The sequence below is a fragment of the Esox lucius genome, chromosome 8 (assembly GCF_011004845.1).
Source record: "Esox lucius isolate fEsoLuc1 chromosome 8, fEsoLuc1.pri, whole genome shotgun sequence".
NCBI lineage: Eukaryota > Metazoa > Chordata > Actinopteri > Esociformes > Esocidae > Esox > Esox lucius.
Genome location: NC_047576.1, coordinates 23,658,780 through 23,686,371, shown reverse-complemented (window position 1 = coordinate 23,686,371; position 27,592 = coordinate 23,658,780). Strand labels below are relative to the sequence as shown.

At 43.7% G+C, this 27,592-nt stretch overlaps 1 protein-coding gene across 1 annotated transcript in view; it reads left to right on the top strand.

The window, feature by feature from the left end:
- tgfbr3 (transforming growth factor, beta receptor III) overlaps positions 1–27,592 on the top strand; it is a 94,064-nt gene that overhangs the window by 12,977 nt on the left and 53,495 nt on the right. Inside the window, exon 3 of the mRNA XM_010872096.3 lies at positions 13,037–13,221. Coding sequence (XP_010870398.1) covers positions 13,037–13,221 — 185 coding nt within the window. The remainder of the gene's footprint in view (positions 1–13,036; positions 13,222–27,592) is intronic.

Sequence of the window (27,592 nt, the reverse complement as noted above, 5' to 3'; positions counted from 1 at the left end):
TTTTTGAAACACCTCCTCAACTCCTCACAACAGCTAGCTTCACTGAAAACACACACACACAGAGGAGGGCTCTTCTCCTAGTTCCAGTGTGTCTGTGTCTCTCTGTTCCAGTAAGCAGCGGGAAGGTAAATAATATTCAGCCACAGCCAGCACCCTAATGGGAGACAGCTGGGGTGATCCGGCGTTTTCCATTGTGTTTCACAGCTCTATGAAAACCCCCAGACAGGCCAGTGAATGGGTAGGCTAGGAGTAAGACGGAGATGCGGAGTGTGACTTCATTGAAAGAATATGAAAGAACTCTCTCTTGTCTTGTTTTTCAAGGAATATATTTTTACCTCATCTTTATTTACATTTTTTACCTCTCACTAGCAGATCTTGCTCATCTTGTGACTAAGCATGTGGATTTGAGCTGAGTATTGTATTCACATCAGGTTCAGCCAAGAACACTGATCTCTATCTGTTAGATTTATGGAAATGTGTTTGCAATTGTTATCTAACTTTGATTTTGTTTTTGACGACTCTTTCTCAATTAATAATGTGTGTGTTGCTAAATTAGTCACCCATGTCTATATGATCCAGAGTAGGGATACGATCAACCTACATCTTCTTCAGTATTTTAAAATTTTCACAGGGAAATTGTTTGGACAGTTGATTTAAAAGCTTGGTAAGAAAGTGATCTTCATTAGCCAAATATCTTATAGAAAATGTGTTTAAATGACATGGCATGGGGGTATATTGATCAGTTTAACAGTTTGACTATGTTACTTTTGTGTTTTTTGCACAAGTATCTGCGGGAAAGTGAGTTTGATGAAGGCTTCCATGTGGTTACTTTACTATCACTGCCCCATGTCTCTGCCCTGTGTTTTTGTCTGCTGTTCCCCTCAGATAGGTTTTGCTGAGAGGCCTATGGCCTACTCTCTGAAAGCTTTGTAAGGAAACAGCAGTTAAGTGTTCTTAAAAAAACAAGCCCTCCCAAGAACACTAAATAAAAGACATGATTTGCCTCCCCGGAAAACAAAATTACAGACATCATTTGCCACATAAAAACAAAGAAACATTCAAATTGTTTTCACCTTGGGCTTCAGCACAGGGAGAGGCAACTCTTCTTCTAAATGAAGGAGACTGAGTGGTTGGTTGTGGTTAGCCATTTTGCTGCTGTGTAGAGAAGACTGAAGCACTTCTCGTCACATTTACCAGAAGGTGTTTCTTCTTTCAAGCTCATTCTGGAGGTTGATTGTAGATACGTCAGGGAAACCAAAACCATTCTAATTGTCTCATCAATGTGCCATGTTTCTGTAAAAACACTATCACACTAGACAGTATGTCTTACATTTCGTATGAAAATTGTTCATGTTGCTCCAATTATAACAATGCCAATATTTTATATTTAAGTTGATATAGTGTAAAGTACAATATTATTGATGTGGCTCGTGGGCCAGTCCTGCTGTTTGGAAGCAAGTCAGACATGTTGTATTGAAGGCTGCTTGGAGGCCTTAAACAGAAGAGTTTATTCATCAGCAGAACATATTCCCTTTCTACTCTCTTTGTAGGCCATCCCCCACCCCCTTTCCCAGGGTACCCGGCCCACCCCAAGAGAAATGGAGGTCCATTGGAATGTGGTCCGCTCATTCTCCACTCTGTGAAAGTGTATGTGGGCGGGGGGGTCGTGTCCTTTGCCCTCTCAAGTCACCTCTCAGGCTCCTTTACAGTGGCACAAAGACCAGCCTATCTATACATTCTGACCAGCAACCCGCTGCCCTCTACTTCTCCTAATCAATCAGCCATAACCAATGATGTACATAACATTGTCTTTCAACTTTAATACTTAGCGGGAGCGCCAAATAGTACAATATTTTTGGGGGGAGATAATAATAATTTTTCCTTCACATTATTCTCTATTTTATGATGTCCCGAAGTAGTTTCCACTCCACTGGTGTACAATTCAGTAAGTCAGTCTTCATTGGAATTAAAATGATTTCCTTTAGAACTGCATGAATGTGCTAAAGCTCTATAGTTTGTATATGAGTCAATATGGTTGAGGCTGGCTCTCTAGCAGTATATGATGTGGCACAGTTCAGTTTGGCTGTATAGTTTTTACTTGAGTCAATATGGTTGAGGCTGGCTCTCTAGCAGTATATGATTTGGCACTGTTCAGTCTGGCTGTATAGTTTGTATATGAGTCAATATGGTTGAGGGTGGCTCTCTAGCGTTATATGATTTGAAATGGTTCAGCCTGGAAGAGAAACTCTATCATGTTCTGGTGGTCGTTATTCAAGCCCAATAAGCAATGATTAACAACATGGGAGGACACTTTACATCAGTGGCCTTTCAGTCTTTTCTATTTGTGTCAAAGTTGTAATTCAAATGAACAATTCCAGACTGGTTTGTCAGTGTCTCCTATTGTCTTAAAGTGGTTAATAATATGAACAATACAAAGGGCCCAGATCAGAGCTGTCTGGTTGGTCATTCAGAAAATGAATTCAGTCCGGAGAAAGCAGGACAAATGGCTCTGTTACCCCCACTGGGCCTGAGAGCCTGAGGTCTCTGTCTGTGTGAGACACTCCTACTGGGTCGGAGACCCTGAAAAGAGTCCTGAGACTGTGACAAGCAGTGAGACAGGGAGAAGGCAGGACGGGGGGCTGGCCTTCAGACCTCTCTGACATGCCTGGATGAAAGAGCCGGGGTCTCTTTGGTGCCTGTGAGTGATGGGTAAAAGGTCTTTGAAGGCACAGCATTCATTAATTTATGTCTCCTCTGGCAAAAAGCCAGTGGACAGAAAAGCACATGCATTTCATATTTATTTGTTTCATTTTCCGTTTAATATTATAACGTCCAATTTGCCATTGTGGCAAGATTAAGAGAGTGAAAGATTATTCACAATTCTGCACATGTATTTATGCAGAATTGTGAATGCGTGTTTATAACTGATAATTGGATGCAGTTTGCAATAATGAATACAGATATTTGATTATTGGTGTGGTAATACACACCTTTATATGAAAACATACACAGAGGGTTTGTTAAAAAGGCTTGTGAGCGACCGACTCGCTCAATTATATCATTCATTTGAACTACCGTTTTGTTTATTCGAACCGCTGGCAGCAGAGTTTCACTCATTGTCGTCCAGCCCATTTCTGCGTCAAACAGATGTTTTTATGTTAGTTAATAAATCAAGCCAGCAGTATTATATAGACACGTTTATAACTGATAAATATAAATTGGCCCGCAGGGCACAATAATTAATGCCGTCAATTGGTTACTAATTGTGATAATATACTCATTTATATGAAAACAATTAGCTTTTGTTTTAAAGACACATGAACGATCTGAGTGACTTTTTTTATCGACTGTTTTGTTCATTTGAGGGACTGGGAGTGGAGATCTACAATATCACTGACTGTAATGACATGCTGTCCCCCAGCTCAGGTCAGTGTATGGACCAACAACTCTGCCTCACACACGCGCAGAAAAATAGACCAGTATGCAGGGGGCAGCCAAGAAGAAAAAGTCATGATACAATTATGTTTATATAAAAAATACTCGACAATTTTTATTTTATTTTATTGAAATCCGTGTATGTCTGGTTTCTGTGAGCACATACTTCACCTTCCGCTAAATAATAATGTGACTTACACGTCATCTTCACCATGTCTGAGGAGGTAGTGTTGGCAGACAGAATCAGCAGAGACATACAATCACAGACAGCCTGAAACACCTCTATCCAACAGCAGTTTTGAAATATATATAGTAATCATTTGATCATCAAATTATGATTATGAATCCAATCATTTCATTAATAATCACTAAACTAGTTGTCAATGTTTAGGGATTATTAGAGACATAGAAATGTTAACTAGGATGTCATTAATTATCATTTCAGAAATGTCTGTGGAAATATTAATATTTTCAGTTTGTTAGCAACGTGGCAAGAAAATACGTCCCCCTATTGTCGGTGTTAACTTCTGTCCACTTTTAATCCCCAATATCTATCATCGGCCACCTTACCGTTTTGTTAAATTTCCTTTTTATTTGTGTTACAAATGACTGATCATAGTCTTTTCTCAAGAGTTTACCAGAACATTTTAGCTACATAAATGCCTTCTGGTGAAGAAGGATAAAAAAACTTTGACAATACAAGATAATGTCTGGTCTGTCGCGCAAGTTGAATTTCTTTATTTGTCACTTTTTTGAATGTCAGTATTTTACCTCCAAACATCTCTATAAAAATGGTGGTGGGTTAGCTGAAAGGGTGTATTTAATAACTAAAACTGTTTTCCAGTGCATTTACATTTTGAACTTGAGAGGATTTAGTTCTCCAACCACTAGAAACAGATGATAATAGGAGGACGTTAGCTGGTCCTGTGTACACATGTTACTGGCCTGTTTCTCCTGGCTATCACAGCTGTCTCGCTTTACACACTGGCTCTTATTTCTCTGGGGAAAATAAAGCCATGTCATCTATTACTTCAAAGGATGAAGATTATTATGTAAATGCATGCTGGGGTAGAGACAGTCATACCAAGAATGACCTGTGGAACTAGAGAGACAGAAAGACCTGTTGAATTAGAGAGACAGAGAGACCTGTGGAACTAGAGAGACAGGGAGACAGAGAGCTGTTGAACTAGAGAGACCGAGAGACCTGTGGAACTATGTACATTAACATGTGGCACTGCAGCCACTATGAGCATAGTGCTGAATAGTGTTGCCTTAGAAACCTCCTTGATTCAATGAAACTTTCAATTGTTTCCAAGCAAAATGTCATGTTTTTTTATAGCAATATACAGCTGGCACTGAATTTAAGAATTATACAAGGCATTGATTCTCTGCCCACTTCTGGATTAATCCCTCACAGGACATGTTTGAAGAATTTACTTAGTCAAGTAGCATGCATTTTAGCTTATTCTATATCAGAACAGCCGACCAATCAGTGATAACTGTATCTCCATTGTTTATTACTATTGAATCACAATAGATGTTGAGATATCGTCAGATCAGATTGATTCTTCTATTATAGGACTGTTTGAAAAGGTTTGTGAGACGTTTTGGTTTCAGATATCACGCTTTGATGGGAATGTTTTACAACTTCCCTGACAGACTATAGGGCAGTCCCCGTTTCCTACCTCTCCTCCCCCACTTCCCACGCCTGCCTCCTCCGCGTCTCCCCCTTCATCCTGCTCCAGCCAACTTCCTCCCTACTGTGCTTCCAACTTTACAGGCCCAAATTGATTCACGATGAATCCATCTTTCATATCAAGCCGGCAGAATGATTTGAACTGGTCCTATCCCAGCCTTTATTGACTTCCTGTATTTGTGGCCCCTGGTTAACTCTGTGCTGAGTGAATTACTGTTAGTGTCAGCACTGGGGCCTAGTCATTGTGTGGTTTCAAACATAAGCCCTTTAGAGAAACATGACCAGGCAGAATATTGCTCTCCCTTCCCTGATTTGTGTCACGCGGATGCTGGAAATGTCCCGCTAGGAGAGCAGACGTTGCAGGTTTGAAACAATCCCTGGGTCCATATAGATACCAAAGGTTTAATGAATAGAATAGCACGAATTGACATAGTGGCCCAGGCAGTTCCCTGTCTAATGCATTCTCCTGTCATCGCTCCTGTCTTGTGAGGATGTCTGCAGAATTGAACCAACATGTTGTAACCTGTGTTTGTCTCCACTCAGGTCTGTGTTCAGGGTACTGGGTGGATTCTGATGTAGGCAGAATAATCTTTTTAATAATACAGACTGTCTTACAGTTAAAGCTGTGTAAATGTATCTTACTACAGAGACCTCCAAATTCCTCTGGAGAAATATACAATAGTCTACTGCTCCCTGGAACAAGACACGTGAGGGTGTTTTGTGTGGTGTTTGTGTGTGTGTGTGTGTACATGTATTGATGCACGTGTGTCAGTGTCAGTGTGTGTGTGCGTGTTTGCTTGTGTGTGTGTGTGTGTGTGTGTGTGTGTGCGCATACACATGCTGTGTGTGTGTGTGTGTGTGGTGCTCATGGGAAGGGTCTGTTTGTTTCTCTTTGGAAATGGCTTTGTGGGAATATCAGATATGTTCCTGACTGGCACATGGTATGACATCACATCCTGTACCCAAGTCTTGGCATTTCACCAGGAACATGCTGGAGTGAGTGAGTACATTTAGTCAGTGGTTACATCCCAAATGGCGCCCTCCACCCTATAATTGTACACTACTTTCCACCCATTGAACTGTGGGCAAAACCGTTCATTCTTCAGTGGGTTGGCTTAGAGAGTGTTTATACCGTCGCAGAGACTAAAATGTAAAATTTCTATATGCCCATTTTGCGTAAGACATCCCAATATATCAGCAGCACATCCAGCAGACTTCAACATCAGTGTAATAATCAAAGTGCTCAGCAGGCTTTTTACTACGTAGTCCGGTTCAGTTCACATATACAGCTTCTGAGCCGAGGAGGATGTACTGCGACCACCTGATTTAATCTGTGTGTACTCAACTGTGCTTCTGAAAACAGGCCTGGTCAGAACTGTGAACCTCAGTAGACTCTTGTTAGATGTAGAATAGAAACTTCATGTAGCGTGCGCTTCTCAACTCATTCTCTCTGTTGTTCTTTCACTCCCTCGGTTCCGCCTCTCTTTCACGTGTTTTCACTCTCCTTTTCACTCTCACTGGTTGTGCCTTTACCCCATGTTTGATGTGTGGAGATGAAAATGCCTGGGGTTTTTACCCTGCGTAAGATCACTCACCCAGCCCCTTGTCACCTGCTCTGGATGCCACTACCAGAATGACTATATGAACCCAGTCACCTCTCTTCCCCAGGTGTACACAAACAGTCATTGTATTCACTTCACCTCTTTTCCTCTTGAATCTCTCTGACTCCACTGTCTTGAAGTCATGGGAGTTATGAGGTTCACGGAGGGAGGGTGGGAGAGTGAGAGGGAGCTGTGTTTATCAAAGGCACAGTAGGCTATCAGCTCATTTTCATTTTCTCTGGCATCTTTTTCATTTGGCCGTTAAGCGTGTGGGTGGCTTATACGCCTCTCCAGTCCCGGGACGTGTAAACTCTGGCTCCTACGGTAATGTCCATTACACAACAACTGCCTTTTCTGTACTGCTGCAGGAGATTACTGTTCAAAATCAGTCCGTTTTCAACTCTTTTCAATGTTCAACTGAACTACAGACGATGGTTTTGCTGTAGTTTTGCTGCATTTATTTTCTGCCAATACTGTGTTGTCTACTATAAGGCCCTGGCTGTGCAGTGGTTTGGGTGGTGACAACATGATGTCGGCATTCCCACAGGTGTGTTTTCTGTCCTGGGTGCTGCCCTCCTGCAGGGTCCCTGTCAGTTTTCTGTCTGTCAGCACTGTAACGGACACAGGAAGAGTCTGTTAAGAATGGGGCCCGTCCCCCAGGCCCCTAGAACTCCAGGACACTGATGCACAGGAATATCATATTGTTTGTCTGATTTGTTGTTATACTGGGCTCTTTTTTTACATTACATAAATATCTAATACAGAGGTCTCAAATTTTTTCAGCAGAGCTTAAAATAAAATGAAACACGTCACAAGCTACTCTTTTTTGTTGTTCTTTTCAACTATGCACATTCTTCTCTGCCTTCACTTTTCCCAAGGGCCTTATTGGTAAAAAGAGAAAGTTCTGCACTATGTTCTCTGTTGACATACCTGGTCAAATAAGGGTTAATATAGTACTTTAAATTGTGCCAAATGAAATCTTTTGAAAATCTCTTCAAGTTTGATCTAGTTTCCTAAAAATAGATAATGTATCTGTAAGAAAAAAGTTGTACTTTCTAAATTCTTTATTGAGCAATCCCATCAGATATATACATTCATAATGCCATGTCTGAGAAAAACACTGAAGGATTCAGGAATATTCATACGTAAAATAGGTTCTAGAGACAATTTCAGGAAACGCAGGGCAAGGGAAACAGCACTCACTGGTCATGTCTTCATCTGCGTCTACATCCTTCTCTCCATTCTCCACTGTGCGGCTCTTCCTTTTTAAAGAGATCTGTGCCCTCACCCAGAAAGACTTGAGCGTGTCATCCCTGGCCAGCTCCTCAGTCACCTCCCGGGGACTCACCAGCACAGGCACGTCCTCCTGAAGGAGGCTGTTGAGGGTCTGCTGAAAGGCACCAGAGGCCACTGATTGGGCCGACCTGGCCCGGTGCTCAACGGGCCCTTGAGGTTGGTGAAAAACATACATGCCCACACCTTGGGTAAACTGAGAAGGGCCAGAACTCATTGGCCCTGGAGCACAGGCTGGTCAGGCCGCCTTCCTGCCCGTCCCTGGAGGTCACCCCAGCAGCTGTATTGTCCACGGTTCTCGGCCATTGTGGTGTGGCTCCTCCTTTTGATGTGACTTTGTAGCCTCTTGAAAAGGGACTCTTTGGCCTGCTTAGGTGCAGCCGCCTCATCCATCACCCTCTCTGGCCGTGCTACCCAGAAAGGCCAGGACCAATCAGGACTGGAGGTGGATCCTCTGCCTTCTGATCTTTCCGCCCAAGTGGGTGTGGGTGCTGGTGCCGTGTTCTCGCTTGCCTCTGGCGAGAGGCGAGGTGATGGGCTACAGTACCTTCTAGATTATGCGTAACACAGAAACCTGTCCCTTTTTATCCCCTACATATTTTAACCGTTGTGATTTAGTTTCATAGTGCTTCCTGTATAATCCTGATTTGCTCATCTCCAAAGAATCAATGATCTGCATTTCACTGTGGCAGTGAATTAAAAACATTAAAAAACGACTCTATTCTTTAACCGATTTGCGCTCAAATCCTGTTATATACATACAGACTTACACACACAGCACTCTCTGTCTTTCTCATACAAAGCCCTCTCTCACAGAAACAAACACACACATCCACCAACGTCCAGGTTGACATTCTTGCTGAGATTCTCTGGCCCCTTGACCTTGTTCCACAGGCCCCAGACCATGATCTTATTCTCCCACCCAAAATCCAAGATATGGAATCTTTGTAGTTGTTAAGGTCGACCTCAGATGGAATACATTTGTTCCTTTCAGATATGACTGGATCTCCTCTGCAGTAGTAATGACTAGTGGAGTCTTTGGTGTCCTCTCTAGTTCTGTGTGTTTTTTTCATGCGGAGCAAACAACAACCTCTCTCATTCCTCTCCTGTGGGAGTTCATTTGTTCTCTCGGCACGGCCAGCGAGACTAGCAGCTGCGGGAACGGTCCTCTGCACTCTTCTAAGACGCGACACTGTGAAAATAGGTAGATAGAGGGAGATGTTCAAGGGGAGAGGGGACAAGCAGATAAGGTGACAGGAGACAAAGCTGTGGCAGGGCCAGATGTCTTTTTTCCCCCTCTTTTTTCCTGCAGAGGCTGCAGACTCTGATGACAATACCAGATGTGCAGGATTAGACCCCAGTTGGTTTTATCTACACAGACAAATAAGAAAATACCAGGATATTATGGCTGTCATTGAGGCTTTCTGTATAAGTATGCGTCTTAAAGTTCCTGTGTGTATGTAAATATATAAACAAAGTTCCCTTGTGTGATTGTCCAATAGACATTGTTTAATAGCGTTGTAATGGCCGGACCATGGATGAATATACTACAATAAACAACCAATCAGTGCTGTTCTCTTGAGTTTGTGATTCTGAACAAGATACCCAGGATCTCCAAAACATTATTATTTGGGATGGAAATACTGTCTTTGTTTTATCCTACTGGTCAATCTGTGTTCTAAGCTTCAGGTCTATTTGTGTTTCAGGTTTCAGTTCCATTTGTGTTTCAGGCATCTAAAACAAATGCTTGGTTTCCTTCCATTATTGGCCATATCTTTTGGATTCTTTTTTTCTCCCGAGTACACTTTTATTGTTTCTTTACAGGCCTTTTTTCCATGAAGTTAAATAAAGAAACGTCACTGCCCAACCAGTACCGTAATCTCTTGGCCGTCTTTCAAAAAGGAATTATATTTTTGTCTGGCTGGTGGTGGGGGTGTTGTTATTCCTCAACAAGTGGTGGGTTGAGTGGAAAAAAAGTCCTCAGTCCTGAGATGAGGACTGAAAGTTGAAGGTTGATGCTTCAGGTTAGGGAGACCATCTTGTCCTTGCGGGATGGAAGTGGTAGGGGGTGTGGTCTGCACCAAAGCCATCCGTCAGTGTGATTTTGAATGTATGTTCCCATCGAGCACATCGAAGAAGAGCTCCTATGGACTGTAAGGGGAATGGATTCTCTAGCAGCAGGAGGCAGATAGAAGCTGTAGGGAGAGAGGATGGGCTGAGGACATCTGTCAGAGGGTCTATCTCAGGCGAAACGAGACAATGAATGGACGTGCAACAACACGCAGAGCGGAAGGTCTGTCATGTCTCAGACTTGGTTGCGGATCACGTGCACTGTGTTGGTGTGTACAGTCCTGCGAAAACAATAACAATCTGTTCCCAGAGAAACCTTTCTCTTGTGTTTCTGTCAGGAGACGAGGGAGTTTAAAAGTTATCTTCCCTGTCGGTCAAATTATGACCAAATGTTTCCCTTTGATAGCTGTTGGCAACCGTAGCATGTTTATGGTGAGGTAATGTGAGGGGGGGGGGGTGGTGTATGTAATGTGAGGGGGGGTGGGTTTTGTGATGTGAGGGAGATGGGAGTCTGTGCTGGCTGATGGGAGGTGGGGCAGTGCAGGGTAGGAATTGACCTGCAGGAGGAAAGCCTAACCACAACCTGTCCCCTGAGACCTAGTTTCTCTAATGGAAAACTCCTGTCCAACGCATTTCTCTAAACCTCAGGGGTGTTTGTGTGTGTGTTTGTGTGTGTGTCTGTATGTACGAGTGTAAAATTTGTGTGAAAGTTAATGTTTATACTGTCGATACATATCAGAATAGAAATTGAAGCCTGTGGCCGTCCCAAAAGCTGGTGGCCGACCTGAAAACGTGTGACCATCCCGAAAGCTTATGGCCGTCCTGAAAGCTTGTGACCGTCCTGAAAGCTTGTGGCCGTCCTGAAAGCTTGTGGCCGTCCTGAAAGCTTGTGGCCGTCCTGAAAGCTTGTGGCCGTCCTGAAACTTGTGGCCGTCCTGAAAGCTTGTGGCCGTCCTGAAAGCTTGTGGCCGTCCTGAAAGCTTTTGGCTGTCCTGAAAGCTCGTGGCTGTCCTGAAAGCTCGTGGCCGTCCTGAAAGCTCGTGGCCGTCCTGAAAGCTTGTGGCCGTCCTGAAAGCTTGTGGCCGTCCTGAAAGCATGTGGCAAGAAGTATGTATCCGTTTAAGGTTTTAATCCTGATGTGAGCCTGGTCTACGGAGCAATGTGATTATCTGGCTGATGTGCAGTGGAACTTTCCATTCTGGCCCTGATGACTTGCTGATGAGTTTAGAACCATACCATCTCTGTATAAATCCAAGCGACAGTAGCCTGCTCTGTAGGCCTAATGTGCTTTTCCATGCCAGCATACCAAACCACGTCCAGGCCCCCACCAGGCCCCAGACAGACTGGACCTTCATGTCCTCTTCCTACGTGGCCCAAATTGCGCCCTATCACCTTAAAGTGCACTTCTTTTGAATAGAGCCCCGTTGGCCCTGGCCAAAAAAGTGCACTTTAGGGAATACAGTAGGGTGTCATTTGTTACACTGCCTCTGGTTTCACCACGCTGGGGCTTGGCTTTGCATGACTGACAGGGCTCACTGGTCCTACTGTTCCTCTCCACATGACAACCAGGGATTGAGGGAGGAAGGGATGGCTGGCTGTGGGAAGAACATGACATAAGGCCCAGTTGTTGGACTAATAAACCCCCTATCATTAAAGTGTTAATGAATCAAGCTATTGGCTACTTTACATTTTGAAAGGTTTGAGAAGTCTTTTACCAATGAGACCTGTTGTTACAATGGAGATACGAACAATTCAAACACAAAAATGACGGTCTAATGAAAATAGAGTGAAATATAAAAAGAAAATCTACAAGAAATTAGAAAACAGTCAAAACTGTTAAACTCATCAAATCCACTCGGAACAACAAGTGTATTCTTCTGCTTATTATCTACCTATGGCATTTTATCCTTTTAGTATTACATTGTTAGTGCACTCCCCGATGGGACCTGCATCACCAAGTTAAGATTCCAATGCATAGAGAAAGAAATAAACCAACCAGCTCTAACATCATCTCACCTGTTTTGGACAACCATTTGAGAAAGTGCTGTTAACGAAATGCTCTCTGTCGCATTGCATGATTACTGTTATTTCCCATTAGTCGGAGTGAAACACACACGAACACACAAAATACCAATTTGACAGGATTCTGGCTTTAAACTCTTACAGGAACACCTTAAGTTACATCTCAACAGCGGCTCCTTTAACAACCCTCAGATATAACAGCTAATTATGGTCCTGACCGTAGCCAGAGGCACTGCTGTGTGAAGTCTGGTCCACCTGCTGTAGTGATTATGGAGCTAGGCAAAGGTCAGATCTGACCATTTAATTGAAATGAGACAGAGGTGATGGTGACATAAAAGGGATTAAAACTGGAGGCCTCTCTGGGTCATCTTGATTATTCATCTGGCACCAGGACAGCCAGTAGAGGGTTGACTAGAGCCTGCTTTGTTCAGAGGCGAGGCTGTGTTAGCAGTCTGTTTTCGGGTCAGATAGAGTGGCGTGGTTGTTTGAGGTTGTGCGGTGTGAGTCTACTGTCAGTGGACTGTGTACTGGAGAGAACGGCCTAGTTAGAGAAGGAGCGAGTTGTGTGCCCAGGCAGTTTTTCAGTTGCTATGCCCAAGTTAGATAATGGTTATGTCACGCGTGGTTTCACGTGGACACTTGTTCACTTGCCCTCATAATTCATAGATCCTTCATTAAAATTTTTGCAAATACTGTCTGTTTTGACTCGTTATGAATGATTTATATAACCTCTCTGTACAGTGTCCTCCAGTTTATAGGTCTGAAAATTGCAGTGTTGAAACTGCTCTCTTTCTCCTTATCATTCCAGTTGATGTTAAAATGTTTTTACATCTAAAAATGAACACTAGCGGCATACAGTAGCGAACCCTATTGTAACTGTTCAACATCCCTCACGTCATGTGTCTTTCCTGCCCCCCAGGTCCGTTGTCTCGTAGCCCGTGTGAGCTGCTGCCTGTAGGCGACGGCCACCCAGTACAGGCCCTGCTGAAGAGTTTCACCGCCCTGTCAGGCTGTGCCTCCCGAAGCACCGCAGGACTGCCTCAAGAGGTCCACATCATCAACCTGAGGGGCCGTGGCTCCGGTCCAGAACAGAAGCCTGCAGAGGTCAGTCGCCCGTGCATAACTTACCATCTAGGACACAATGCAGTGTACCTCACTGTGCTAACTACCTCCACCAAAAACACGGAAACATAGAATCTTAATTGGTTCCGGTCAAAGTATAAAGACGCACATGCTGTAGACATGTTTCACACTCAAGCCATCTGTACTGCTGTAAATGTAAGCCACGGTGAATAACTGGCAAATTACACAGCATCTGCCATAACATCAACAGATACACTGGGGTCAGCTAAAATGCAGATGAGTGCGTTTAAAAAATCGCCACCTCTTGTTGATAACCAGATTAGCATTGTTCCGTGGTCTGGTGACATCTTAAGGTTGTACATAGTAGTGTGTTGGATTTCAGCTTTCAACAGCCCTATACCAAGTTAACTCATGCTCTAATTACCCAGATGCCTCGCTGGCTTCAAGGGGGACTTAGTAAAGCTCTTTCCTGGGGAGAGCTGCGTATTTCTTGTTTACTTAGCATGGCTCAGCGGCAGCTTTGCTCCGAGTCAGGAGAACCTTAATGCTATTAACGAGATGAGGAAGAAAAAGATACTAGACCCACTCAGCTCCTAGAAGTTGTACTGCTCCCAAGAATAACAACAGCTTGAACTGGGGATGGAGTTGACTGTGGGGGCTTTTCTTAGTTTAAACTCTTGTAGGGTCGACTGGGAAGAGGAATCTGTGGAACTCATTTTAGGGGTGATTTTCCTGTGTACTATATTCAGACGTTATCAGCCATGCATACATTTCTTATAGACCAGACAACCTTACATCACCCTTCTAGTGACTGAGGCATGTAGGCCTGGGTGGTTTATGTTCATTAAAGGGTTTTGCAAATGGCAAATCCTGATTAGGGATCGTCACATTCACAACGGATGCTCTCAGCAGCGACCGACATGTAACGCACACGCGCAAGAAATAGAAAGAACTCTCTTGTTGACTCCCCCTTTTACGGGTGTTTTCATCACCTGTTGTCCAGTTGGCTCAGAGGATGCGATATGTGTGAGGCTCTTGATACAAGCAGTGGGTGGTCAACAAAGCATGAGGTGAATTAGCGGTTGAAATGAAGATAACATTTACGGCAAATGATCGCTACAGTGCGCCCCACTTTTAGGCACATTATAGCCAAATGTGCAACTGTTCTTTTTTGTTCTTTTTTGTTGGCCTATTGAATACCTTCAAGCCATTGGCAGTCTGTGCACAGATAGATGTCTCTCATCACACTGTCTGCACACAACCCTCCAGTGTCTGTAAACTTCACCTTCCATGGTGAGATCGTATATAGTGGAGGAACACTATCTGTTGCATCTGTCCCCTGCCCTCTTCTGCCCCCATTGTAATCAGGGCCCCAGCAAATGGCGTCCGTTCCTTCCCCCCTGGTGCCGACAGGAAGCAGAAGAAAGGCCTGTTGGCCAAAGCAACGCAGCAGAAGATTGTAAACATCCTTGGGAGATCTGATTGTTGTTGGAGATTTCCACGGGTTGCGCCCCAAATTAGACACTGCTCCCCTACATTTTGCACTTAATTTAACTCGATCCATATGAGTCATGGTCTAAAGGTGTGCACTTTTTAGGAAAAGGGTGCTATTTGGGACAAAGACCTTGTTGTAGGAGGGCTCAGCAATGTGCAATAAAACAAAAGCAGAGAAAATATTATCGCCCCCAGCTATCTAGATGGCTGTATGCAGTCAATAAACCCATGACTTAACCTCTACACCTCCTCACAAGGCCAAGACACAGAGACCAAACCTGCACTCAAATTATTGTATTGCTCATTGAATAACTATCCAGAGTGATATCTGAGCCCTTTTGTTTTAAGAGAGGCTAAAGGGTGAATACTTGAGTAAATGGTACAATAATTATTGAATCAGACACTCCTCTCCTGATCCTTCTAGCATATCTCTGTGTTTATAGGCATGAACGCATTTGCCCGTCCCTTTGATAGAAGCCGGTCTTCTATCAAGCTATTGAACGACAAGGATTTGCTCTGTTTGCATTCACATTTGCTCGACCATGAGTCATGAGAGTAATATCTCACTACAGCCTGTGGACAAAAGGATGTGCTGTGTCAGGATATGCAAGTGTCCCAACTCCCTCTGACATTGTGCTGTGAAAAGCAGCATGTCTTGGCCTGCCCCGGGATTTCAGCGCTGAGCTAGGCAGACTTTAATGCTCCATAAGCTGGAACAGGAAGTGGGCGTCATGGTTGGAAGTTCTTTTATGTTGAGTCAGCAGGTGAATAAAGAAATCACTCTGGTGATTCTGTCATAACACCTAATCACTAATAGATTATTGGATGGAATAAGGCTATGAAGCTATATATGGAAAACAGTATAGATATAGGACAATTAGTAAGTGTAGATATTGGACTAGTAGTAAGTAATGTAGGTATTGGACTAGTAGTAAGTAGTGTAGGTATTGGACTAGTAGTAAGTAGTGTAGGTTTTGGACTAGTAGTAAGTAAGTGTAGGTATTGGACTAGTAGTTAGTAGTGTAGATATTGGACTAGTAGTAAGTAGTGTAGGTATTGGACTAGTAGTAAGTAAGTGTAGGTTTTGGACTAGTAGTAAGTAGTGTAGGTATTGGACTAGTAGTAAGTAGTGTAGGTACTGGACTAGTAGTAAGTAGTGTAGGTATTGGACTAGTAGTAAGTGTAGGTATTGGACTAGTAGTAAGTAGTGTAGGTATTGGGCTAGTAGTAAGTAAGTGTAGGTATTGGACTAGTAGTAAGTAGCTAATGGTGTAGATGAGACTCATAGTTATTAAGAATATACACATATATATACACAGATGAGCCAAATCATTATGACCACCTGCCTAACATGCTGTTGGTCCTCCGTGTGCTGCCAAAACAGTGCCGACCCTGTCGAGGCATGGACTCTGCAAGGTGTTCTGAAGTTGTCCTGTGGGAACTGGTACCAAGACATTAGCAGCAGATCCTTCAAGCCCTGTAAGTTGCGAGATGGAGCCTCCATGAATTGTATTGTTGGCCCAGCACATCCCACAGATGCTCAGTCTGATTGAAATCTGGGGAATTGAGATCTGGCCAAGTCAACACCTTCAACTCATCATGTTCCTCAAGCCATACCTGAACACAGTGTGTAGTGCGTCAGGAGGCATTGTGCTGCTGTAAGAGGCCACTGCCATCAGGGAATACCATTACCATGAAGGGATGTACCAGGTCTGCAACGATGTTTAGGGAGGTGGCACCTGTCAAATTGACCACTCAAGGAGGCATCAGCGGCCATGACTGTCTTGGCCACCGTGAAATATAAGCCCTGGTCGTAATGTTTTGGCTCATCAGTGCATATATAACTATAGTAAGGACTTTTAGTAAGTAACAAGTGAATAGTATAGGTAGGACTTGAAGTAAGAAACTAGGTGGTTATTACAGAATTTTTTATTAAAGCATTCCCTGGATCTGTGTAAATGGCTGTGACTAGAGATTGAATGACTACTATAGTTATGTTTATGTAACTGAAGTAGCATTTTTGATTTTGTGTTTAATGAGCATTAACCAGCCATTCTGCCTTAACGATGAAAACAGACTGTAAAGAGCACGCCCGAGGTCAGTTTATTTCTTAAAGGTCTTCATTGGAATGTATCAACATATCTCCCTATAAGGATGGAGAGGGATGTTGAACAACATAATACCTTTGAACACGATGTAACAGAACGCATTGAAGTGCTTGTCATATTAAAACACTTTGAAGTACTTGTCATACTAAAAAAGGAATGCATGCAGTAAGGTTAGCTCTGCATGATGCCATACTTGTCATTACTCCAAATCCCAAACATGTGCTCTTCTGATTGCACTCCTTTGGCTTAAATACCATTGTTCTGGAGTAGAACGACCTTGCCAAATACATAGATATAGCTTTTGATCAAAAGCAACAACATATACTAGTGTCAAGATGGATTATGACCTGTGCTAGAGATCAACAACATATACTAGTGTCAAGATGGATTATGACCTGTGCTAGAGATCAACAACATATACTAGTGTCAAGATGGATTATGACCTGTGCTAGAGATCAACAACATATACTAGTGTCAAGACGGTTTATGAACACTGATAGAGATCAACAGTGTAATGTAAGGACACATTTTTAGGCGTGGTAGAGAGATTCCTGTAACCCGAGGATGTCTAGATTGTTTGGAAGACAAGGTCCGTACTCCGCTCACCAAACCGTTCCAAGCCGTTTGGTGTTTGGAGGTCTTTCATATCACCTGCCCATTTACTCTGCCTCTTTGTTTAGAGGGAGAGATCAGGGTGTTTGACGTAGACCACAGGATCCACATCTGGGATCTTTGTGTGGCGACCAAATGCGTCCCAAATGCCATGCTACTCCCTGCTTAGGGCACTACTTTAGACTGAAATCTGCATCAAGGGATAAGGTGTTATTTAGGAGTCTGACGTCATGGCGACTCCAAAGTCTCTGTTTCTCACTGTAACGAGGTGCTGCTCTTGACGCAGAGCAATGAGGACAACCCACGGGAGGTTAGCTGTCCAAAATCCTGCTATTATTTTGTCTTTAGAGACCTCCCCTGCTTGGGGTCACCCCCAAAATGACTTCAGTTACTGTCAGCTAATTCTGCTTGGGAGGTGCAGAGCCCATAAAGCACACAGCCTGGTCCCTAAGGACAACCACCATGCCTTATGTCCACATTTGAGAGTGGACTTGTTTTGCTGGTGAAATCATTCAATGTAATATATCTCATGTATTTTTGTTTGTCATTTTGGCCTGTGTTCATGTTTTTGTAACTTTGGTGTCATTGTTCATGTTCTGACCACATTAGTTGGCCTGTAAATCACAGGATACTTTACATTAGTGATGGGTTCCACAGAGGGAGGAAAAGGGACAGTCAGAATGTCATGGGAAATGCTTGTATTTTAGGATTGTATTTAGTTTCACGTTGTCAAGAGTGTCACATTAAGAGGTTTGTTTTTGGACTGTTTCTTAAGGACAGTATGGATGATGAAGATTGATGATGAGTCTCACGATGAACCATTGCTGGGTTAATTACCGTGCAGAACAGAAGGTTGACATTTTTTAGTACTATGCTTTTTGACTCTTAGGAAGATCCTGGATTACCCTTGAAATGTAACTCTTGTTGATTTACCCGGCCTTGCCTTCCAAAGCCCTCCTGCCACAAGTTGTCTATTCTCTTGAGTGGAGGATTGTTGAAAAAGCCTAACTGTTTCCCTGGACCACCTACACCCACCCACCGCCCCCCCCTCCCTGACCCTGTCCTTGCCTGCAGAAGGCCCCGGTCCCAGGCAGAGAGATAGAGAGAAGCTGACCCCGCTCCGGTTCTTCCTGTGACCGTGGGTGGGTGTCTGAGGAGATAAGCGTTCTAACTATCTCAGCACACCTGGCATCCTACACATCCTTGTTCCTTGACAGTATATTACGGCTGGCCTTCCTACCTGGGACCGGGGCGCAGATGTGACCCCCTGGACCTTCATTTGTCACGGTCTGCGTCTCACATGGCAGCCCTTTGGGTCCTAGCCAAAACTAGCCATTTGGAGGAAGAGTCTTTCTTGGCCGTCTCTCCTGCTCTGTCACGCAGTCATAGTCCAATGTGTTTTAAGTTCAGGCGGGAACCTGGGTTTGGTTTCACTGTATATAAAGGCTCCACATGACCAGTACAAAGTCTCCTCATGACACGTAGGCAAGTGGTCCATCACATGTATACACGCTGCCTGTGATCACCGCCTAAAGTTGAAGATCCTCAGACACATTAGCATCAACTTTTTAACACTAGAACCGCCAAGCCTTTCAGACCCCCAGTATCCGCCAGAGCCCAACGCTGTTTGGCGTCATTAGCATATGAGTGGTCCCTGTTGGCGTACACATTCTCCTCCGCAGCATCACCATCCAGCCAGAGCATCAGTTCATCCACTGGGTCGTCATCAAACTATATAGAATAGTCTAAAAAAATAATGAACTACAGAATTTGTTTGTAATTAATAGTTAATGAATTTGAAGAACACAAGAATGTGTTTGTACTGAATGTCTTATCATACAAAAAAAACGACAAAAAAAAAAGAATACATTAAATTATTGAAATATAAATCCATTTGAATTTTGTTTTCATATTGATCTGATTGTGATGATAAAATAGGAGACATTATCGACCAGTTTGTGACAATCAAAGGATATAAGCATGAATAGCCTACATAGGTCTAAAGCAAGGTTTCTTGATAAACACAATACATTTCAAAGAATGAATAACACATCCGTTTTTTTGGGGGGTCGACAGTTGGCGACAGTTGGATGCATGGCGCTGAGGAGGCAAACACTCTTGCTCTTCTTTCCATTCCCATTCTCCATCCCTGTTGTGGAGTAGAGCTCTGCTTGTGTATTGTTTTACGCGCAGTGTGGCAGCTCCCATCTCTTTTCATTCATGGTTGCCAGAAGGCTTGGTTTTTTTGCCATCAATTTCTCTGCCAGGGAAAGTGATGTGAAGAAGATGTCCATGGTCACATTTCTGCGTTTGCCCGTGAAAGGCTCAAAACCACAGTCTCCAAAAGTTGCTCACCCGCAGGCCTGGATTCATCCTTCCACCGGTATGGAAAGCCATTGAGCATGTACTTCGTGTCGACATCAACAGCGAACCAAACCCTTTGTTGGCCATGTACTGACTAAAACAGCAACGTGTAATAAATTTATTGAATGGTCGAGGACATTGTATGTATTATGTTTCAATAACAATTCATTTGTTGTAGTATCAACAATATCGTTGGTATTTTGGTCCATGAATAATTATTTAGGGTAATAGATTTGATGAATTAGCCTACACAAGAAGCTGAATCTCCTATTGAGAAACAGGTACATGTGATACATATGTTGAATTGTCGAGTGGCCTATGTCTTTTGTTTTATGTTTCAATAACAGCCTAATTAAATTGTTGAATGGTCATGGAAATCTGGTATTTCATTTCTAAGTTCATTCAAATTCAACCAAGACTCTATCATTCATCTGGGAGTATCGCTCATTCATCCAATGACGTCATGCATTCAGTGAGGGGTGATCAGTGCCTGGGTACCATTAGTGGCTGCCTGGGTACCAACGCTAAATAATGAGTGCTTTTGGTCGATTTAGTCTGAAAACAGGGTAAACAAAATCTGGTAAATAGTCTCTAAATAGCTTTCCGATTGTGAGTTAAGAATTTTTTTAACGGAACAACGAAATATACCCCTATTTAGGAAAAGTCATGGAAGGAGGAGGGGGGTTGCGGTTGGTGGAGGTCCCTTTGGTTGATGCCTGGCAATGTGGGTGGGTTGATTTCCTGCCTGTTGGGCCCTGTCCGGAGCCTCCCCCAGATAGGGCCACAGTGTCACTGGACCCCCCTGTCTCAGCCCCAAGGTCTTACGCTGCTATATTATTGTGCTGGGAGAGTAGGGTCAGTTCTCCTTCTCCTTCTTATAAATCCTTGTAGATCTAAGCAATGCATTTTCTAAATATCCCCTGCCGTTTTAAACTTAGGACGACATGAGGTCTTGGCCCACACCTGAGGAGTACCAGGCTTGAAAGACCGGTTGCTGTCCCTGTCCAAAGTCCTCCTGGTTGTGTTGCAGATCAAGACGATACCTGACGATTTCAGCTGCCACTGTGCTGGCACCTCCCCCTCCCCTGTTTTTTCCTAGCCACTGAAATTCAACACTACTGTTGTTTGGTCCTTGGGGTTTAAGGCCCGGTTTTTTGTAAAAGCACTTTGTGACATCTGCTGATGTAAAAATTGCTTTATAAATACCTTTGATTGATTGATTGATTGTAGCTTTCAAAATGGCAGTTTAATTTTAATTACAAACTCAAAGCCAAGTGGCATAGGCATTTGGCGGTTCTAGTGTTAAGCCAGGAGGGGATGTAAAGTTGGTGTCTCCTTGATTTAAGATGGCCTCAATGTTGAAACAAACACACGTGGAGTTTGGTAATTCTGAACACTGACAGTTTTGTTGCTTTAATTAGGTTTGCAGAGCCTATGGAAATCTTACATTTGGATGAACAGGAATGTAATGTATAAAAGTATATGAAAGCCACGCCTCCATTACGCCACACCACCAATCTTCTCATGGGCTGTCCCCTGTACAATTTGACCTATTATAGTGAAGGTTATTGGGGTCTTGTTTGTTTTCTTTGGAGTGTTTGTTGGATTGTTGTAGTTGGTCAGAGTCAGCACAGGTATCTGGTCAGTCAGGGCAGGCAGTGATTATGAAGAGTTTTATAAATTTTTGGCACCTTGTGATGGAAGAGAAAGTGGCGTCTTGGCCTCATAACGGACTGTTTGTGTGTCTGTGTGTGTGTGTGTGTTTGTGTTTTGTTGTTTACAGAGTGGATTGGCCTGGACTGGCCTGCAGCACAAGCCAGGGTTTGTGGATGGCTCTGAGGGATCTGATTTTCTTTTTCTGTGCTGTTTAGGTTCAGCCCTGATGTGGAACATGTCATTTTTTGTTTTAAATGACAGGAGCGGCCAGGGGCTTAACTGGCCTCTCAAGTTAAATCTATAGCTATGTTCCCCAATTTACTTTGGTTAAAGGTCAACAACCATCTGCACTCATGTGTCTCATTACTTGCAAACACTCATGGGATAGCACAAAGTAGTTGCCTACAATATGCTGTTGTAACTTACCAGTGACTATGCCTAATCACCCATCTCCATTCTCAAAGAACACAGATTTCAACCTGACAAAAATAAATCGCTAGCTGATTCTGCTGATTTCTTAGCCAGCATTAACAACCAAATACTTAATACATCTAGCAAAGGAATATGCTGGTTGTAGGAGTATTAATGAGTGCATGAAAATTTGCTCAGTACTCAATGCTCAATACACTCAGTAGCAATAAACAAGCTAATTACACAGTAAATGGTTGTTTTTGTGTGTGGGAAAGACAGTTGCTGTTCTGCCATGGTTAATAGTATGCTCTGCAGGCAGCTCCAGCTACCTAGATGGCAAGGTGATCCCCAAATGTTGCACCCAGCCGGTATTAAATACAACGTTGCTGCCCTGAATGCAACTTGCAACTTGTCGCTTGGTTACACATTGGCGCACAGCAATAACCTGACCTCTGTGAATAGGCACTTTTCAAACGCAGTTCTTCTTGTCCGATTGTTTCCTTCTTGGTAGCATTACGATACATAGGTCAACATTTTAGGTTTTGCTGAAAAAAACACAACAGTCTTTCGGCATTTTTTGGTTGTCTCTAAGTTGTCTCTTTTAAAGTAGGGATTATTAGTCTGATGTGGATGACGGTACATACCAACTGGGAGAACTGTCTGCTGGAGGTGTTCCAATCCATAGCTACAGTACTCCTGGTAGGTATTCCTGGAAGGTACTAATGGAAGGTACTCATGGAAAAGTATAGCAACTTTCAGAATTTAGGGGATAAGAGTGAGGTGGATAAACAAAAGCTGGATTATAAAAAAATAGATGATTATTAGACAGATGGGTCCTGGGTGCTTCCGCATTGGTAACCACACCCTCAGTCGTGACATCACCAAGTCCCTTCTGCCACAACCTACACCTTGGATCACATGGTCTGTACACACTGCTGTAAAATCCTTGGGCCTATTCAGATATACCGTTTCTCCAAAACGACTCTTCTAACAATTGATTACCATAGCACCCTCCTCGGGCCGATCTGTGTAGTTCTGTAAAGACGGGATCTCTAAGGAAAGATTACTAGCCCCAGTATTGTTAAAACTGGGCAAGTGGGTTATCAGATTTATCTGAATAACGTACGACATTGATAAAAGGAGATATTTTGGTTCAATATATTACTGTAAATAGGTTTCTATAAACACATTGTCCTTGAAATGTCTATCCTGATAACCATGCTGAGAAGTCTATCTGGTTCCTGGGGCTTAGATGAATGAGGACAGGAATCCGGAAGAAGAATAGGACACACACACACACACACACACACACACACACACACTGGCTGGATTCTGTCAGGCCTGATCTATATCCTCTCCACATCGACATGTAAAACCCTGAAACTCTTTTAGAGTTCCTCCACATTTCCACTCCAAGAAGTGAGAGAAACGAATAGTTTCTTGCCATGCTCCCAGCGAACCCATTCTGTGTGGGCATAAACCAGTCAGTGGTTGTTCCCGGTGTAGTGCGCTGCTTTTGACCGCAGCCCATTAAACGCTGTGTACTAAATTGGGAACAGAGTGTCGTTTGGGGCGAGGTCAGAAGCTCTGGGCCCTTGTCCTTCCCATAACAGAGGAAAATGCACAGCTGCATGTGGCTGCCTGCTGGCTGTTCTCCAGTCTGCCAGAGATATACTGGCTAATGAAGTGGAAGAGAAACACCTTGGTGAGGACTGTGTCTGCGGGTCTGACGGTGGCAGGCTCTAGGCTCTGGCTCTCTTACTGTTCAGAATGTTCTGAAGGAACACCACTCATGTTGTCTGAGTCTTCACCACACCAAACGATTTGGTGGACAGTTACTGCAATATAGCTCGGAGGAAAACGATAAGTTGACACGACAGAGTACTGAAGCACATCCCGCGTTGTGTGAAACTTGAGCAAAATGGATGGCTGATATCTATTTGTCTGGACAGTTCAGAGCTATTCCCACTTTGACACTCATTGAAGAAGAAAAACATAGCACTTCTGTGTAACCGCCAGAGACATCAAGGCATGCGTCGCTCTAGAACACGGGACCTACAGTACATACTGTATGAGAGAGAAAGATGGAGAGAAATGGAGAGGGAGATGTCTGTGTTTGATTGAAGATCAGAAGGACTGACCGGCCTGACCTTCCTTCAGAATGAGATCGGACGGACTTAACTTGCCATCGTTAATCAGGTACGCTGGTATAAAGCCTGCTTCTTCAATCATCACCACGTTCAACACAGATCTGGCTCCAATATGCGACAGTCTGTTTTCTCCCTGTCTCCATGATTTGGTTGTGTTTTCCTCTAACCCTGGCCCAGTGGGCTGTAATATGTAATCCTTTAGTTCCAGGTGAATAGCCACCACCAAACCACTATGATGTCATCAGTCTGCAATGAATGTCCAGGATCAGAGTAACAGGTCTTACTTTCTGTATTTCTGCCTGTCTCTCGGTCTGTCTCTTGGCCTTTCTTTGTGTCTCCCTCTTGCCTTCGGTCTGGCAGAGACAACTCTGAGACAACTCTGGGAACACTAATAGGGGAACAAATCACACATTGTCCACCAGCGGGTCCCTGATAAGACCTGTAAGGCCCAGGTGGTGGAGGGGAATACAAGTCTCAGAACAGTATCTCACAAAAGTGAATACACCCCTCACATTTTTGTATAAATTTGATTATATCTTTTCATGTGACAACACTGAAGAAATGACACTTTGCTACAATGTAAAGTAGTGAGTGTACAGCTTGTATAACAGTGTAAATTTGCTGTCCCCTCAAAATAACTCAACATACAGCCATTAATGTCTAAACCGCTGGCAACAAAAGTGAGTACACCCCTAAATAGTCGAAAGGAAAGTTTTGAGTGAGGAACAGAAGCGTTCAATTTGCAGTGGTCTCTTCATTTTAACCCTTCTGTTCCTCACTCAAAAACCCTTCTGTTCCTCACTCAAAACCTTTTTGACTTTTTTATAATATATTATTATAATAATATTATAATATTTATAAGATTATCACTGTGCCACTTCTAATTTTAATATGTATCCCAGCTGTTTGCCAGTAAGTGTGTGAGGCAGAGAAAAAGAGACAAGGGGTGTTTAGAGGGGAACACTTAACCGTATTACCAGACTTCCCTTGTTGTCCATATTTCAGGTCAGGTCTCAATGTTTTTGTGGCAACGTATCTTTATCCCGGCTGGGACTTAGAAGTTGTTTCTCTTAGAAAAACTATGACCTCACTGGAAGTCCATATTTCTGCTGTTGCCATTACAGTTGTGAACAGGTTTTGGTGTCAGGTTTAAATATTTCTCCAGGTGTTACTTGGGACTAATTCCAAACTGACCTTTTTCCACTCTCACCACTGCTAACACAGAGAGTGGCACTGGAGAAATGTCAGGCAAATTTTTCCTCAGGGTGGCAGAGATGCAGTGCTTTGGAAAACATCAGTAGCAGTAGTGAGACAAACAACACTGATATGAAAAGCTAATTGACTTAGTTTAGGGATTTGTCCTAAATGGCACCCTGTTCCCAAGTCTTTGTCCCCTACCTTTGTCCAGAGCCAACTGAAAGTAGTGCCTTGTGTAGGGAATAGGGGGCTGTAGTATCTGGAATGCATCCCATGTCTGGGTATGGCTGTATAACTGGGTGTACATAATAACAGAAATGCGAGGGAGAGGGCCCGGACGGCAGTCTTCCTTTCTCACACTCGCAGGCCATCATTGTCTAATCAGCTTTCCAAAGGCAAACTTCAAACGAGAGGCTCTCCGCCTTGGATCAGCGTGAGGCTGAGCAGATGATTGTTTTATCTGGTGGAATTCCTAGATAGCTGAACTCTGCCTGGAGGGTGACTTGATGTACAAAGCCCCAGGCACTGACAGTGGGAACAGCGTCCAAAGGAACAGACTTAAACATCTACTCAGGCATCAACAGTCAATTGTAGCTTCAGTGAGCAAATATTGGAGTGGAGCTGAGTGAGAGACCAAAGTGCAAGGGACAGGTCAATCTACAGACTGTACCATCTCTCACCCCTCTCACTGTTTCTTTCTCTCTCTTTCTGTCTCACCTCTGTTCATCTCTCCCTCAGACAAGGAGAAAATACCATTCTGAACCTCTACAGGTGCTCTTGTAGTTGTATCCGTAGTAACGGAGACTAAACTTGTCCAGCCCTTTGTGTTGTGGTAACCCAGCACCAATGGGACACTGTGGTCACCAGTCAGTCATACGCTCGTACCTCTTTGCTCCCGTTCTCGCCCGGGTTTTCTGAACACATGTTACGCCGATCGCACAAAATCTAAATGTGGCGCTTCATTTAATCACGCTGAATGACAGCCTGGCATCTAAAGCTTCCTTTAACACGTGGAGTGGATGCGGAGTCACCTGATTCCAGCTGTAGACGTGTTGTTCCTACCGGGGTCAAGAGGTTTACTGTACACAACAGTCAGTGATGGAGGTGGGGAGTTGCCTCTTCGGCTAATCTGTCAGAGATCTGGCTCGGAGATCTGGGTCGTTCCCTTCTTGGTGCAGGGTTGTTTTCCTCTCCTTTCAGTCTCCCATCCTCACACCCTGATTACTATCACGGCATGAAGCCCTATCTTCTCCCAGGCTAGGAGGGAGACTGATTAGCATGGCGGTGCAATGGCTCCAGGTAGAGGCCCCCATCGGCCCTCCGATCAGCAGAGTGACGGGCGGCTGCTACTAAGCAGTCAACAAGTTCCCTTCTACCTCTGCTGTCCTGAATGCTGCTGGGCTCCTCCAGCTCCTCCGGGCCTCCCTGTTCTCCCCACTGTAGAGTTCAGCCACTCTCTCTATCTGAGCAGTGATCCAGAAAGAACCAAGATACAGACAACACGCGTGCACCAGCCACACCTATCTGAAAGCTTGATCTGAAGGTTCAGTGTGATAACTTCCTGGCACTCTGATGCTTTTGCACTTTACTTCTTTAGCTCTCATCCACCGGTGTCTGTTTTATATAGATGAGGGATGATTGTTTTGTGCCGGCGCAGACATGTTAGCCTCAGCCCGGAGATAGAAGAATGGAGGGTCACACTTTGGTGATATAAAGATTATGAGTCCGGTTTCCAAGATCTTCTAAAGGTTACTGGATTGTAATATCCTTTTTGCAGCTGACCCAACCAACTCAGTTTTGTTTTAGTAAAGTGTGTCTGCTTTAATGCTTAAGTTGATTGCGCTAATTGTTATTATTAGCCATGGGAGGAAGGCTGGAGAGAGTGTTTCAACAGAATCACGGACTGGCTGACTAACTGAAGGAAGTTTTGAGTTGGCTCTGAGTCACTGTGGATTGTCAAGCACTTAATTAGTTTCCCAATAAAGGGAAACGCCTTATTCCTGGCTCCTGAATGCTGGAGGGACGTGCCTCATTGTGTCAGGTGAGTTTGACTTTTTGAAAATGTAGAGAGATGACTGACAGCGATGCAACAGAACTGGGTTATAGGCAAGTAGAGTGTAGCCAGAAGGCTGAGCACTGATCGGTTATGAAAATATTGCTTCACTATGCTGATGAATCTATGAATGTTCCATTGTGAAACATAATTTACCGGGTCCTGAGAGGTCCTGCAATTGCGTTCAGAATACTCGATGCAGGCATCTCGCCAAATGCCTTGAGTCATCCTATAGTTGTTATTGTCGGGCAGAGTGCTCTGTCTCTCTTGGAATATGTTTTGTCAGGCCCTAATGGACAGACAGAGCTGTTTATTGCATCATGGTCTCTGCATGATCTCAGTCATTT